The sequence below is a fragment of the Anarrhichthys ocellatus genome, unplaced genomic scaffold (assembly GCF_004355925.1).
Source record: "Anarrhichthys ocellatus isolate YVR2014 unplaced genomic scaffold, GSC_Weel_1.0 scaffold26, whole genome shotgun sequence".
Taxonomy (NCBI): Eukaryota; Metazoa; Chordata; class Actinopteri; order Perciformes; family Anarhichadidae; genus Anarrhichthys; species Anarrhichthys ocellatus.
The window spans coordinates 3,223,014-3,238,089 of NW_022280056.1; the positions used below are offsets into that span (position 1 = coordinate 3,223,014).

At 42.7% G+C, this 15,076-nt stretch overlaps 1 protein-coding gene across 2 annotated transcripts in view; it reads right to left on the reverse strand.

Moving 5' to 3' along the window:
- The window catches only part of LOC116391613 (protein kinase C beta type), a 79,089-nt gene that overhangs the window by 32,706 nt on the left and 31,307 nt on the right, over positions 1–15,076 (reverse strand). For both annotated transcript variants that reach the window (XM_031862377.1, XM_031862376.1), the window contains exons 4-8: positions 14,125–14,236; positions 13,758–13,886; positions 4,833–4,989; positions 4,219–4,353; positions 2,619–2,715 (exon numbers count right to left, since the gene is read on the reverse strand). In XM_031862377.1, the coding sequence (XP_031718237.1) occupies positions 2,619–2,715; positions 4,219–4,353; positions 4,833–4,989; positions 13,758–13,886; positions 14,125–14,236 (630 nt within the window). The remainder of the gene's footprint in view (positions 1–2,618; positions 2,716–4,218; positions 4,354–4,832; positions 4,990–13,757; positions 13,887–14,124; positions 14,237–15,076) is intronic.

Consider the following 15,076-nt stretch of genomic DNA (forward strand, 5'->3'; position numbering starts at 1 on the left):
CACACACACACACACACACAGAGGAGCAGTTGAGGTATCTGTGAGCAGCAGAGCATGCTGAAGGCAACACTCTTGAAGCCTTCAGAGAATAATGGTGCTCTCTGTCTACAGCCATGTGTCCAGAACGTGTTTGTGCATCTTATAAATGCTAAAAAGGATGAATGGCAGCAGCAAAACCTGATGCATTTTCTTGGAAACCTCCAAATAGTTTTAGCACCAAGTTAAGGTGTTTATTTTTGGGGGGCTTTTCTGGATAAAAGAGTATTTATGCGTTTAATTGGTGATGGATCTTCATCATCTGTTTCATCCCAGATACTATCCTGATGCAGCAACCTGACATGTGAGAGCTGTGACACCTTGACTCTGTAAAAATAATTCCCGAGGACCTTCATCCCGTTTTCTCTCCATAAATGAGTTGTTTTTTACTGGCACAACTACGTCTTCTTCCTATGATTATACAGACATCTCTGCATCATCACGACCTCCATGATCTTATTTTGATTTGTTCCAAACCATAGAAATAAAGATAATTCTTACACTGTGTTCTTTTGCAAAATAAGAAAAGCTGGCTCAAAATGTCTTTACTAATTACAGTCGATGGAAACATGTTGTGCCTCTCTTGATGTCAACAAATCTCCCACTGCCTTTCCATCTGTGAGTACTTCTCTCCGTCTCTCTCAATACCGCAAGCCACCTTCATTCTACCCCCGGTCAACCCTTTCACTCTCCTCTGATGTAGCTCCCTGTGTGTGTGTGTGTGTGTGTGTGTGTGTGTGTGTGACAAAGAGAAAGGAGATGGAGGAAGGAGAGGCGAAAGGAAACAGAGAAACAAAAAGTGCGGTGGATGAGCTAGAAATAGTGAGAGTAAAAGTATATACTTTGGAAAAATGTCTTTTGATCAAAACTTCACGCCAATAAAGCTTCATTAAAATGAATTGAGAGAGAGGAATGTGTCTCAGCTTCAAATGAGGATAACCTCATCATAAATTTAGCTCTCTGCTGCTTAACTTCTTTGAATGCTGCGAGTTTGTCTGTCTGTGTCTCTGTGTGTGTGCGCATACGTACGACATGCATTATTTATCACTGTGACTGTCTCGTGTGTGTTTTTGTGTGATTGTGAATGGAGGCACGCAGGTCATGTTACCAAAGTGAAATCTCTCTCCGTTTGTCTCTGTGTCGTTCTCTCTCTCTGCCATCTCCCTGAGAGCTTCACCCTCGGGGTTACCTACATGCTTGTGTGTGTGTGTGTGTGTGTGTGTGTGTGTGTGTGTCTGTGTGTCTGTGTGTGTGTGAGATAGCTGGCCCCATGAGAATGTGTCTCGGTGAACGTCTGAGGACCACGACCTTGAGGAGATGGAGGGAGAGAGAAACGGATAAAGAGAGAGAAACACACAGGGGGGCACTGAAGGTGACGGAGGACAAAACAGATAAGTGAAGAAGAGAAAGGGAAGCAAAATGAAGATGAGGGGGAGGAAGAGAGGAGAGAAAGGAAGGATGGGAGGCTACAATACCTCCCCAAAAGGTCAACATCCAGACTTTTAACCAAAAACACTATCAACAATGAAAACAATCTTATTCCACCGCACCGCACTAAAACCTAAACTACAACTTAGGAGACCAGGTGAGACAAAACAAAAGGATAAATCATCAGGAATTACAAATAAATCACTGCATAAAAACAATGTCTTGTCAAGTCATCACATGGCCAACAGCAGAGGAAATAGTTCCATACTACTTTCCTCTATAGCCCAGAACCTTTGAGTTAAGTCTTTCCTATGTGACTGAGTGACTAAGGGTTCTTTCACAGACAACCCGTTTGATTCACTGAAAACAAACTCAGGCCAATGTCCCCAGTTACTGTTCGCTCATGCTGGTGTGAAAGCTGTCCATCGAACACTGAAGTGGACCAAACAAACGAAACAAGACCGCCTGATGACGGGTGGGTCTCGGTTCATTTCCAAGCCGAGTCTGCGGTTTGTTTGTGGGGCGAAAGCCAATAAACCAACCACAGGATTCGATGATAGAAGACGTGTGATTTACACTTTGGTTTGTGTTCGGATGAAACAAACTCGATTCATAACATTTTAATTAGCGAGCTTTGGAGGTGCTGGTGGGCGGATTTTGTTTCCTTTGGACGGAGCCAGGCTAGCTGTTTCCCTCCGTTTCCAGTCTTTATGCTAAGCTAACTGGGACTAAAGCAGGGATGGGTGGGAAGACAAAAGCACAATTGTTCTCAAACAGCTCCACTCAACTCTGATCAACACATTTTAGAAGAACTCTGATGTTTTGTAGCTTAGTGCCAGCAAGAAGGAACGAGGAAAGGAAAAGAGAAGAGAGAGGAAACGCACAGAGCGGGGTTATCCTCTCCACTGCCAAATGTGTTAATGAGTGGGAGTACTGGTCAGCCACACACACACACACACAGTGTGCCAGACCGGATGGTACTACAAGTGTGCCTGCCAACTGCTAACAGCTCTCCCCGAGAGGCTCTCACTCAGACAGACACACACGTTCACAAGCGTAACACACAGACACATTCAAACACATGCCGGCACACATTCGCAAACGCTTCCACATAAACACACAAAAAGACTAAAAAGGTGCAAATGCGCACACACCTCAAACTTCTGCCGGAGCTCCTCGTTGCCCTCCTCCCCCTCCGGAGCAACGGGCACGTTGAAGTACTCGCCTTCTTCCTGGGAGAGCAGCTTGAACCTGAAGAGAGAGAGAGAGAGAGAAAATATTTCCAGTCAAATCAATTCCCAATTAGTTTATACAATTTAAGCATTTAACTGCTTCCATTAGCTGAAGCGGCTTACTGTTAGCACACCGATTTAAAGTCCTAAAGAATAATCAGCTGATTATTCAGTAATTCACTCTCCTTCATGGTGATCCAGCAAAGCCCGACAGAGAGACGGGCCCAGAACACAGCGCAGAAGCTTATCATTTAACTAAATCAATACGATATCATTTTTCACATTGGCCTCATTACCACTCGCGGCATCATAACCGTATTCACAGTAAATAATATTGTGTCTGGTGTTTATGATTTAGTGAAACAGATCTCAACTATTTCCCTTTTATTCTTTCCAGCTTTGATCTTCTCAGAAGATGTGGATCCTGTTGGTTGTGAACATTTTTATCTGGAGTATCCAACACACTTGGATACGAGGTGGGATCAGAAAGCGGTTATCATAAATTCCTCAGATGAAACATATCGGCCAGGATGTGAAGACGAATATGAATACAGCTCAAATATACAGGCAAGAGCGGTTAGTACTAAGAGTGATCAATTGTGTAAATTCATGTGAAAATATTGATTTTAGCCACTTTGAAGATGACTGAGAATATAGGTTTAGACACCTTTGCACAGTAGAAACATCCAAAAAAAATGAAAGGCGATCAAACACCGGCAGCAGGTTGCAGTTTGTTTTTCAGCTAATGTTAAAGGCACTTAATACAGGATTGGGAGCATTTCTATTCCCTCTTAATGGCTCTCAACGTGGCGAAAGATAAGCCGGCGGTTCGCAGCTAACGGGGCTAACAGCGCTAACTACAACGAGTGCTGGGAGAACCGGAGGGTGGCTGCTACGCTTCCGTGACGACGATTAACATGATATCAAATCACATCAGAAAAAGGGAGATTATGTCACAAGCTTAAGCCTTTTGAACATGATTCCAAATACCTCCCATAGAGGGCGGTAACATACAGAAGTTTAGCTTCGGCTGTTCGTGTCACTCTCACTCTGTGCCGCCCCCCCCCGGCTGCTGGTGGCAGCAGGTGTGGGGCTTTGGAGCTTCACATAGATGGAGTTGTGGAAAACACACACTTTGCACGGGTTCTCTTTGCTCTAAATATCAGGTTTTTAAATGGCATCCCTCCACCTCCACCATTCCACCTCAAACGCTGGCATCTCATTAAAATCCCTGACAGGGCAGCGTCAGCAAAAAAGAGAGGAAGAGAGGAAGATAGAGAGATATAGAGACTGAGCTAGAGAGGGAGAGGGAGGGTGCTGGGGAGATAAAGAAGCTGAGATAAAGAGACGGGGTAGAGATGCTTTGGCACAGAGTATCACCAGAATAAAAAAGAAGAGCTCCAACTAAAGTATTTCTCCAACGGTGCAGTAATGAACAAGGTCACCTTCCCTCTCCCTCCTCCTCTACCTGTGTTGTTTCTCTGCCTCACGTCTCTCTACCCGCCTCCCCCGTTCATCTCACCATCCATCCACTCCTAGTTTCTGGAGCTCCGAGATGCCGAAGGACAGCGATCCCATGAAGTCGTTGCGGCTGGTCAGGTCCCAGTCCCAGATCTCCACCGACAGACGGCGGTCCTTATCGTACTCCTTCAGGTGGCTGGGGGACAGACAGGGACCATCAACAGTTGGATGATACTTCTTTTTAATATATTATTAAAGAAAAAACTTATATTTTTTTTTTCTGTCATCTCTTTTTTTGATTTGTTGGAGATGTGAAAAAAAAAAAGCCTTTCAAAGGTAACATCTGCACCCAGATGCCGGAAAATGCAAATCTCGGTCTCCTTCCATGCAAAACTGCGATGAAGCTGATTAAGTATGTAATTGGAGCCAACTGCATGAGACGACCCCGAAAGCAAGGTTTTATGAATCTAAGGAGCCAGATGTTTTTATCTGAGCGCCAGCGGTTACACATGCTGGGAAAGACGAGCATAATGTGCTGCTCTTAAAACAGTGATGGAAGAGATGAGACAGAGATAAAAAATGGAAATAATAAAAAAAAAAAGAACAGAGGAGAGGCACAGACAAACAGAAAGATAAATAAATAAAATCACCAAACATGGTGTGATAAAGCCTTACAATTTAAAGGTCTCATTCCAGGTGGGGTTGAGGCAGCACTTTATGGTCTTGGTCTTCTGTTTACTCTCGCTGCGGGGATCTGGGATCAGTTTGAGCTTCACGTAGGGGTCTGACAGACCGTTGGGGTCCATAGGAACAAGATTCCTGCCCTCTTTGACTGGGGGGGGGGGGGGGAAGAGAAGAAAGAGGGAGGGAGAAGGTGAGAGAGGAAATTTGGAAAAAGAAAAAAAGACTTTCAGAGACAGATTCAGTTTCAATGACGTTTTGTGGAGCGGTTTGTGTTTGAGAGCAGAGTTTGAATAGCAAACTGAATCATGAATTACAGTACTCATTAAAAATGTCCATAAAAAAAAGACACAACATTAAATCTTTATATTTTACTGTTAAACTGAGATGAACAGAAACACAAGAGACATGAACAGAGATAATCATGATTGGATTTACTTTAAATTATTATGATATTGTTGTATACAAAAGTAATCAAAGGGGATTAAAATGCAACCTTATTAATCCTTTGAGTAAAACAAACGAAAGACCACCTTCACAGTAATACAAATTATATTAATTATCTAACACATTTATTTGTCATTTACTGCACAAATGTTAATTGGCTGTTTCCCAAACTTCTTTTCGAGGGACCCACTTTTAGAAAATAAACCATCGCAACCAAATTCCCAAGAGGCCTCATCTATAAATCATGAGAAGTTTCTGACAATCTTTACTGCCATTTATGCATCACTTCATTTCATCTTGAATCGGTAAAACAGCCATTTAAAGCGATAAATGTTTAATAAATCACAACGTGCGTTATTAAAAACATATATCCATATTAAATATATTATGAATGAGACCAAATAAAAATAATTTGGGCAGAGTCAAGGGTATCTCATCAGTAAAACAAACTGTGAAAAATGTGTACTGCAGATATAAATGTATATTTTTGTATTTGCCAACACTGGTCAAATCAACATCCTTTTACTTTTATTCTCTTAAACTCTAGACGCTGTTGGAGTCATATCTACAGTGCTGCATTTCCAAACATCCTACTCTGAACCTCGTGGACGACAACATTGGAGGAGCTGGTATGGATTCTCTCCTCCCATTGGTGAGCCAGTTTCCTTTGAGGCTATAAAAGGGAGTAAAATGATGATTAATCACCACTCGCTTGTATTAACATTCCACTCTATTGGACTCTTTTGCACACACTGTGCTGGAGGTGGCTGGTGGGTTCAAATACGCCCTCGGTGTACTTGTGCATGACCTGGAGGACGTCTGCCATTAAAAGAGGGTATGAGAATTTGATTTAAACCTGCCAATAACTTATCATAATTCCTTTTAACCCATATTTTGCAGGTTGGCAGGTGTTGATTTGAAGCTGTGTATGTGTGTGTGTGTGTGTGGATTTGGAGAGCGCTTCCTGTCGAAAAAGGCAACGGAAAACACACCAGACCTCCAGAGTTGTATTGGGGGTTAAACCCTCAAGGTTGCCAGATCTGTCTGTAATGACCATGTGGACAGATGAAGGTTGCCAGTTCCAACACTAATCCTTCTTTTGTGGCCGTCTGTTATTGAGCTGTAATTGTATTCCAGTGGCGTAACACCCCGTGATTGTGAGGTGTGTGTGTGTGCACAAATATTGTGGCTGGTCAAGTTGTGAGGTCACATCCAATTACAAGAAGCAGAGCTGGTGCTGCTGTGTGTTTGGCTGCTCGCTGGGAAAGCACTCAAGAACACACACACGAACACGAACACGAACACACCCCCACACACACCCACACACACACACACAAAATAACTTTTCCAACCCTCTCTTCCGTAAACAAACACACACACACACACAACAAAGAACTTGACAGGTAGGAGATTGTGGGAGAAAGCCACGAGAAGCTAAGGTAGGAAGTGTGAAGTTGCATGTGGTTTAGTTATTCCCAAAGACTGGGTCGGGACCCAAAGGTGGTTCGCAGGAGATATTATTAGGGTCGCCAAAAAATTTGCAAAATATCCTCCATCGTCTTATATTTCAACTTATCCTCATACAACGGTTCGTGAATTTCCGCTCGTTAGATGGATACAGTCTTTCCAAAGGACACAACTTAGGCAACAAAATTACTTAGTTCAGGAAAAGATCGTCGTTTGGGGTAAAATAACGACGGAAGTGCCGTAACTGAAGTATGCAAGTTACGTGAAACTAAAAAGTGATTCATCAAACATGTACATCTCTTCAAAATGTTTGGTTTAGCTGTTCAGGATGATAAAACGTGACGTGGAAATGATGGTCAGGAACATTCCTTACGCACAAATTTGCTCTACGTACGATTTAAAGATGAGGCCTATTGTGAATTGGGTGGTGATGGTTTGTCATTTTTTTTTAAAGTAAGTCCCCATAAAATAAGTTTAGTAAACTCTGGTGTAGACTGGTGTTTGGGCAAACATGTTAAAACAGATTGTGAAACATTAGTTTAGTTTCTCATCCGTTTGCCTCGAACACTGAAAGGGTAACTGGACAAACTCCTGAGCAGGACTTTGATTCACGAGTCAGTGGCGTTCATAGAAGAGACCAACTCACTGGTTCAAGTTGGGCCGTCTCAACTTCACACACCAGCTCGGGCCTCTCCCCCGCCAGAGGTGACATTACTCATTTATGGCCTTTTAAGAACACTGATTCGTGCCCAAAGATCCATCTACAAATGTGGAAACCTAAAACCATGTCTCCTGGCATCTCAATATACCGGGTCAGCTACACGAAGAAAATAGTCACACTCGTAGTTTACGTTCCTTAAAAACAAAAGAAAAAAGGTGCACTTTGTTTTAGCTGATTTAAGGTCCAAACTACTTTCATACAAGCAAACCAAGACTTTTAAACAAGCAGCCACATGGACCGACATGTCACTCATTCATTGGGTCATTTTGAATACTTATGTCCACACTTTCTTCAGTCTAATCTGGTATCACCACGGCTTCAACATGTCTAATACATGAGCAGACTCTGTATCAGCTCTCTGTATTTGGGTCTGTTAGGCTGACACCATTTTGAATCCAGTCCAATCATCCTACTTCGGTCTATTTTGGGTCCAATTCAGATCACATCTGTCTGTTCTGGGGTCCCTTTCAGATTGAGTTGTGTGTGGTTAGTTTGACTTTAGGTGGGTTATGCTGCACTTTACTGCTCAATGCATCGTCTCAGGTTGTCTGAGAGGCAAAAAAGCAAATGAAGAAACAGTTCGATGTAAGTGTTACAGTAGATGGGACTGCAGGTGGAGAAGCGAGGAGACTGCATGTTATGTACAATCAAATGATGGGGAATGGCTGCCATTGTTAGAAGAGAAATTATGAAAAGTGACAAGCGTCACATAATATTGAAGCATGTCCGTCTTATATTGTCACCACAAAAGTTCTCCTAAAAGTAAAACTCTTCTTTCTTTTACAATTAACAATTGAGATGCAAATCTGTCAGAGCTGCGGGGAACACGCGGCATCCTTTTCAAGCCAACGACTGAAGGGAGAGAGCTTCCCAGCGAGCTCGCAGTGTGAGAAAAACCTGGAGAAGTCAGAGGAATTAGCTTTTCATGCTGTTAGAGCGCCATGCTACGCTAAGCTCCGAGAGGTTAACCACAGCACAGACCCAACGGCCAGCACTAAACCCTCAGCGGAGCGGCTCAATAAATATTAGATGATGCCTGTTAAAGTGACCATCAAATGCTGGTTGAGGTGAGCTATAAAGAGGGTAGCATGCCAAATGGTCTCACAGGACACTCACAGTAAACAGAAGAGGGTGGGCGTGGTCTTGCGCTTATGTGTGAGCGAGTGAACGGATATGCTCGTGCATGCACAGGTGTGCAATGTGACCGTGTGTGTAGATTTTTTTGCAGTCATGTGTGCTAATTGCAAAGAGCATGCATGGCTCTGGGTTTACATGCGTGTGTGTGTGTGTGTGAGAGAGAGAGATACCGCGTGTATTTGAGTCTACAGGGAGGGCGAGTGGAGATGAGAGTGCAGTAACAGCACAGCAGCGTGGGCGTTGGCAGTGCACCTTTTCCCAAGTGAAGCAGCCTCGTCGGAGTCTTAGTAGGATTCTTATGTTCTGTCCAACTGCTGCTTGCCTTTTTTTTTGTATGTGCTGCACAATTAGTCTCAATCTCGAGGCTGGTGAAACGGTGTTAGCAGTCATGCCGAGTACATTTACGTGTTCAGATCAGCTTGTTGGTACCGGTGAGAACAAGTGCAGCCAGAAAGCTGCACCAAGAGGCCTGAAAGGGTCCAGATCTCCCCGTGAGAGATCAACATCTGTATGGACCATAGACCGTATATAAGACGTGGACTTAGTCACCGTGACGTCACCCGTTGGTTTGTGGACTGTGGTTTTGAAGCCTCAAGTTTAGCATTTTGGTGTTTTGGTCAGCGCCATCTTGCTTTTTTTTTGCAAGCAGTGAACAGAAGTCGTCATATTTGGAATGTGAAGGAGTGACGTAGAGACGCCGTATACGTCTCTGGTAGCGTTAGCGACCTGTCAATCATAAAGTAGCCCCGCCCTAAATCATTCCCTGCTTTATAGTCTGTTTGACTCTAAATGGACCATAATCTACTAAATGAACATCATGATGTTTTGAAGAAGACTTGAAACTAGAGATTGAGACCATAAACTCATGTTTACAATGTTTACCGAGGTAATAAATCAAGAGAGAAGTAGAGTCATTTTCTCATAGACTTCTATACAACCAGAGGAGTCGCCCCCTGATGGACAGTAGAGAGAATGCAACTTTAAGACACTTCAGCATTGGCTTCACTTTTCAGAACATGAGGTTGCCGCCTGGTATTAACTAAAGCAAACAACCCCAACATTTTGTTAAATGGGTCCAAATAGACAGATGTTGGCTTGGTGTTCATTTTAGCAACGTTATTCCTACATGTGTCGCTAGCTGGTGCCAACACCAGAGAGGTTCATTTGGGTGTACAGTCCATCAGGACAATTACTTTAGGGACAGGACTTGTCTTTGTTTTGACGAACCTACTCTGAAACGGATCAACTTTCCCCTCTGTGGTTCAAACCTAAGACAATGAACTGGTGATTGATCACAGCTGAGTGAGTGTGACAATGCACAACACACTAACTTACCTAAGACAAAAGACAGGTGCAACATGTGTTCATTTCTAGAGGAGGACCTATATGTCTTTAAGTGATTATACTGTGGACATTAATCTCTGCAGGTTGGAGGAGAAGTTTAAAGCATTTGTTCAGCCTTTTCGGAGGAAATGTATGAAACTACAACTAACTCCTGCTCCGATAGCCCAGTGCTACCATGCTGTATGATGGTGAAGCAGTTACGGGCTACTAGCTGATATTTGATCATTGGATTATTGAATTTGAGCGATGAAAAGTCAAAAAATCAAAAACCCCCAGTGGGATCAAAGGCTTAATCATGACTAATTGCTAAAGCATACATCTCTGAGCCTGACATTAAACTTTCTCATTCCTTGCTCACTTTGAATAAAAGTCCACTTCCCGAGCTCTGGTGTGACAGCAGTGTCCTTCAGACCAAAGCTTGTGTAGTATAAAGGGGTCTGGTGTTCAAACTCCCAATGGAGCCATCCAGGAACTATCACGTCACCAAGACACCAAGATGTGCTCAATGGTCCACTTATAGACATCTATGTGCATATAATTGATGAAGCTGTTATTTCTTCGGGTCCTTTTTTTGAATATATATAGGTTTTAAACTTTGCTTTTAGGTCAACACACAGGCAGCCAGAGTCGACATTAGTGTTTCTGTAACTTTCCGAAAGTAAAAATCCAACATTCAGGACATCACACAGAGGTGAGACAGGAGGCAGAGTCTGGACTTCTCTCTCAAGTTCTGTTCTCTCATTCCTCACACAACTATTACATTTCCTGAGAACAACCAACGCCAACACCATGATTGCCTTTCCAGCAGAGACTGTATGAAAATGTGCCCCGTAATTAAACAGTTATCACTTCTCACCCTTCTCGATGCCGACTGGCTTTTTCCAACCTGCCTTTCAGAGCAGCTACAAAGCCATGAGGCAGAGTGTGCAGTGCCAAAGGGGGAAGGTGGCACCTTTCAAGACCCCAATCCCACGTCCCACTGCATTCTCCCTGTTGGAGTGTCCTTGAGCTAGATACTGATCCTCCATCTCCATGGGGCACTGTTCTGCCTCTGACCCTGAGCTCGGACCTCTTAAGATGCCTTAAAAGTGATCAATAAAGTGTCACTTTACACCCATGTCCATTGCTTTGATTAAATCCACAGCTAGTCCACAGCGCAGATGCATTTCTGAGTGTGGCAGCCATTTCCACCAGCTCACTGCTACGTTAAGCTGTAGAATAATTCTTAGTGGTTCTACAATTCATTCTCTGTGGTGGTGTTTTTTTGTTTTTTCCCTCTACCTAACCGCAATGAGGGAGTGAGCTTCTGCTGGCTCCACACTGACCCCTGTGGACAGAAACGAGTACTGCAGCTCTCGTTGCCTCTTACTATTGCCCTTAAACTATTATCACGAGAGAAATGAGAGGAGGGTTTATCACAGCTGGCTGAAATCAGGAATGTCACACAACTACTTCAAGTGTAAGTGTGCAAGTGTTGAAAATACAATCCTTGCTGGCTGGACAATAATACCCTGTGGGTCCGATTGAAAGATATGATATAAACTATATAAAATACCAACATTAGCTGTCTGTTTTCCTCGACAGCTTCAACCATTCAGCTCTATTTCATTCTATTCTGTAGCACTTGTGCTGTTTAGCCTTTACTGCTGTCCTAGCAGTGATAAGTCGGCTCTCTTATCATTTCCCACAGTAAATCCCAGCTAATGATCCGTCTACGAGCGTGGGAACCAGGAGGAGAGAGGAGGAGAGAGGGATGAAGCCCAGCGAAAGATCCTGAAGGGAAAAATGCTTTTACATGCAGAAATGAGCTGGATGTTTCGTCTCTTTTCAGGATATTCCCAAAGTTCTCTTAACTGTTTAAGGGGTAGTTGTGTAGACTTTGTTTATGTGTTTGACTGCATATTAATTATTAATATATGCTGTGTAATCCCAGAGGAATCTGTTGTCTTTCACAACAAATCTGAAAATCTAAACAGGAAGAAATCGTTTCCACCATCTTGGATTCACAATGAAAGTCATGTTACCATTAAGTTACATTTAGTTAGTAATTACTCTTCAGGGTTTAAGTAGCATGGAGAAATGGATGGACGGATACAAACATTTATCATCACTGATCATCTAGTACCTGGGGCTCACTGACGCACAGTAGACGGTAATCCACCCATTCACATTAGGACGTAAATCAGATTATGGATATGAGATTAACTGTGTATGTACGTTTGATACATGCGACACACTTTTAAAGTTTACAACAGCCAATGTATTTATGGGAATTCAACTAATTTAGCACCAAAGCACAAGATGGTGACATGTGACAACTAATAATTTATCGTTCATTAAGAAAGTCTGATGTTTTCACTGTGAGTCATGGCTGTGTTTGAGTCGACGGGTGCAGAATAAAGTTGTATGAAAACCTCTGCTGTCACCTGCAGGGAAGACAAGGCACTACAAGTAAACTAAAAAGAAGTGGTGACACTGTTCTCTACCATTTAATCATGTTCATTTTTTATTTGATCTAAAAGATATTGAAATAAAAGACGAGGCAAATCAGAAAAACTCTCGTTAGGAAAGTGGCCAGCGAACATTTAACTCATACCATTGATGCTAGACTTGTTTGGGCAACATTTCACTGGCAGACAATATACTAATAATTCAGGTGATATGCTGTGAATACCATGAACCCCGATGCAGAAGGTCAATAGTGAAAACGGTCCTAACGCTGTTATCAAAGTCACTTTTTCTCTAAATGTACATTGATAACCCACAGGAGCCCAACACCTTTAGCTGAGAGCAACGAGTCAACAAATCCCACTCTGGGTGGGTCGCTGAAAGGCATTCTGGGAAATGTTCTGCGTTAAACGTTATCCTCTACAAAAATGTAACAATGTAATGTAATTGTCTCTCGCTGGCTGGACACACAGCGAAGAAACAGCTTAATCTTGATCATCATTGACAGTCAATCTAAACGCTTCATATTTGTGAGACGTTTGACAAACTGATGTAAAATAACAGACAACACAGGTCAGTAGCAGTCTGATTACTTCAGTGAGACTTTCTGGGTTGTGGTTGAAGCTAAATTGACATCACCGGTTAAGTTAGTAACACATGTTCCATTGAGATCTTGTACCCTGCTGGCTAAATACTAAAATACAAATAAAGTCTCAGAATATAGTCGCTAAAATTAACTTCAAGAGAGAGTTGGACGTCATCTTAATGCAAACATCACTAGATTACATATTTCTTATCAAATGAATCAAAAATGATGTTCATGAACACTTCAGTAAGCCCAAACACAGTATATTCAGTACTTCTGTTGACTAAATGTGAGCTTTCATTGGCCCACTGGAGGGCCTCAAAGCGCCACCTAGTGGGCCAAAAAGATTCACTAAGCTAGTTATGTTAATATCTAAATGTGCTCTAGAATTACCACGTTGGAAGCAGTGACAGTTTATGAAAAAACCTGCATCACATAAAGCTCCAAAGTGTGGTGAAGAAATCTGACCCTGAATACATTCAGACGTTTCTTAACAATCAGAAGTTGGTCTCAAGTTAGAAAATGTTGAGAAAGCATTTTGTATTGATTGACACAATACACTCAGTATGTTGATACATAACAATGCATCAGTTTACTGGAATAGAACTGCTCATGGGCACAGAACGAAGGGCTGGCTTCACTGCCTTCACCTCTGCAGGTCCACCAGTAGAGGGAGAAAGAAGACTGGGTTTCTCAGTAGTGTCTGTGTGAACTGTACATGTACTGTATGTGTACATGTACTGTATGTGTGTTTCTGAGATATACGTACTGGTGACAGTGAGTACATTAGTCTTGACCTCAGCGGTGATCTGGAGGCGACCTCTCCTCTCAGTGTGGTCCGTCCCGCACAGGCTCGGCACATTGGCCACACAGCGCTTATGGATGTTCATCATACAGTCTGGAAACACACACACACACGCACACACACACACACACACACACACACACAGATGTATTTGTCATGTTATTTAAGTGTGTATTCTCTGAACATAGAGTTTATATTTACACAAAAAAATGGCAGTATTTGAAAAGACAACAATATACGTTATGTACATCTCATTATGAGACCGCCTGCTACATGGAATATAACTGATACTGTGTGTGTGTGTGTGTGTGTGTGTGTGTGAAGGACGTACGGTCACATCTCATGCCCTGGTGTAAGAGGCCGTAGAGCAGAGAGCCACAGTGGTCGCAGAAGGTTGGGCTGGAGTAGGTGTGGATCTTAAACTTGTGCTTTGCCCTCGGGTCCTGAAAGGAAAGTAATTAAGTAAGTTAATAGGAAGGAAAGAAAGAAAGCAGGGGATTGTCATATTAATCATAAAATCTATATTTGGTCACATTTTCTGTCTTCTACGCCTTAGCGCACACAACGGAAGGAAGCATCATTCAGAATAGAGCAGTGAACGTTTGCTGATGTGCTGTACTCATGTCTGTTTGCCATCTGTGCATCTATTGAGTAAATAGTAAATTAATGACTGCCAGAGATAACTATTAGGCCCCATGCTCTTCCATCACACTGGCTTCTATTCATACACATCTTTTTACAGCACCTTCCATTTTAATCTGACCGAGAAAAGTTTCATCACAACTTCTTTCTTCAGTTCAGAAAGACTACAAAGGCAGCTACATGCATGCCCTATGTCTGTGTGTGTGTGTGGGTGTGTGTGTGTGTGGGTGTGTGGGTGTGTGGGTGTGTGTGTAAGCTCTGTATGAAGTCAGTCCTCCATGAATCCTGCTGAATTTAAACAAGAACAGATATACTGTAGGCAGCAGTTCAAAGTCACAGGTTCAGGCCTCTTTTCTGCTGACTTTACACGTCCCTCAACAACACTGTACACACAGATACAAAAGTATTTTGGACATTTGGTGAATGTTAATTATGCGCTTTAGATTGAGAAAAGGAAATTCAGGTACCGATTCCTCATTTGAAACTGAGGCGTAACTAGGGCAGAAACAGGTTATTTCTGTCTGACGTGTGTGTGTGTGTGCGTGAGAGACACCTGCAACCATGGCTCAGTGGGCTGTTCCAGTCGTTAAAAAAACACACACACACACACACACACACACACACACACACACACACACACA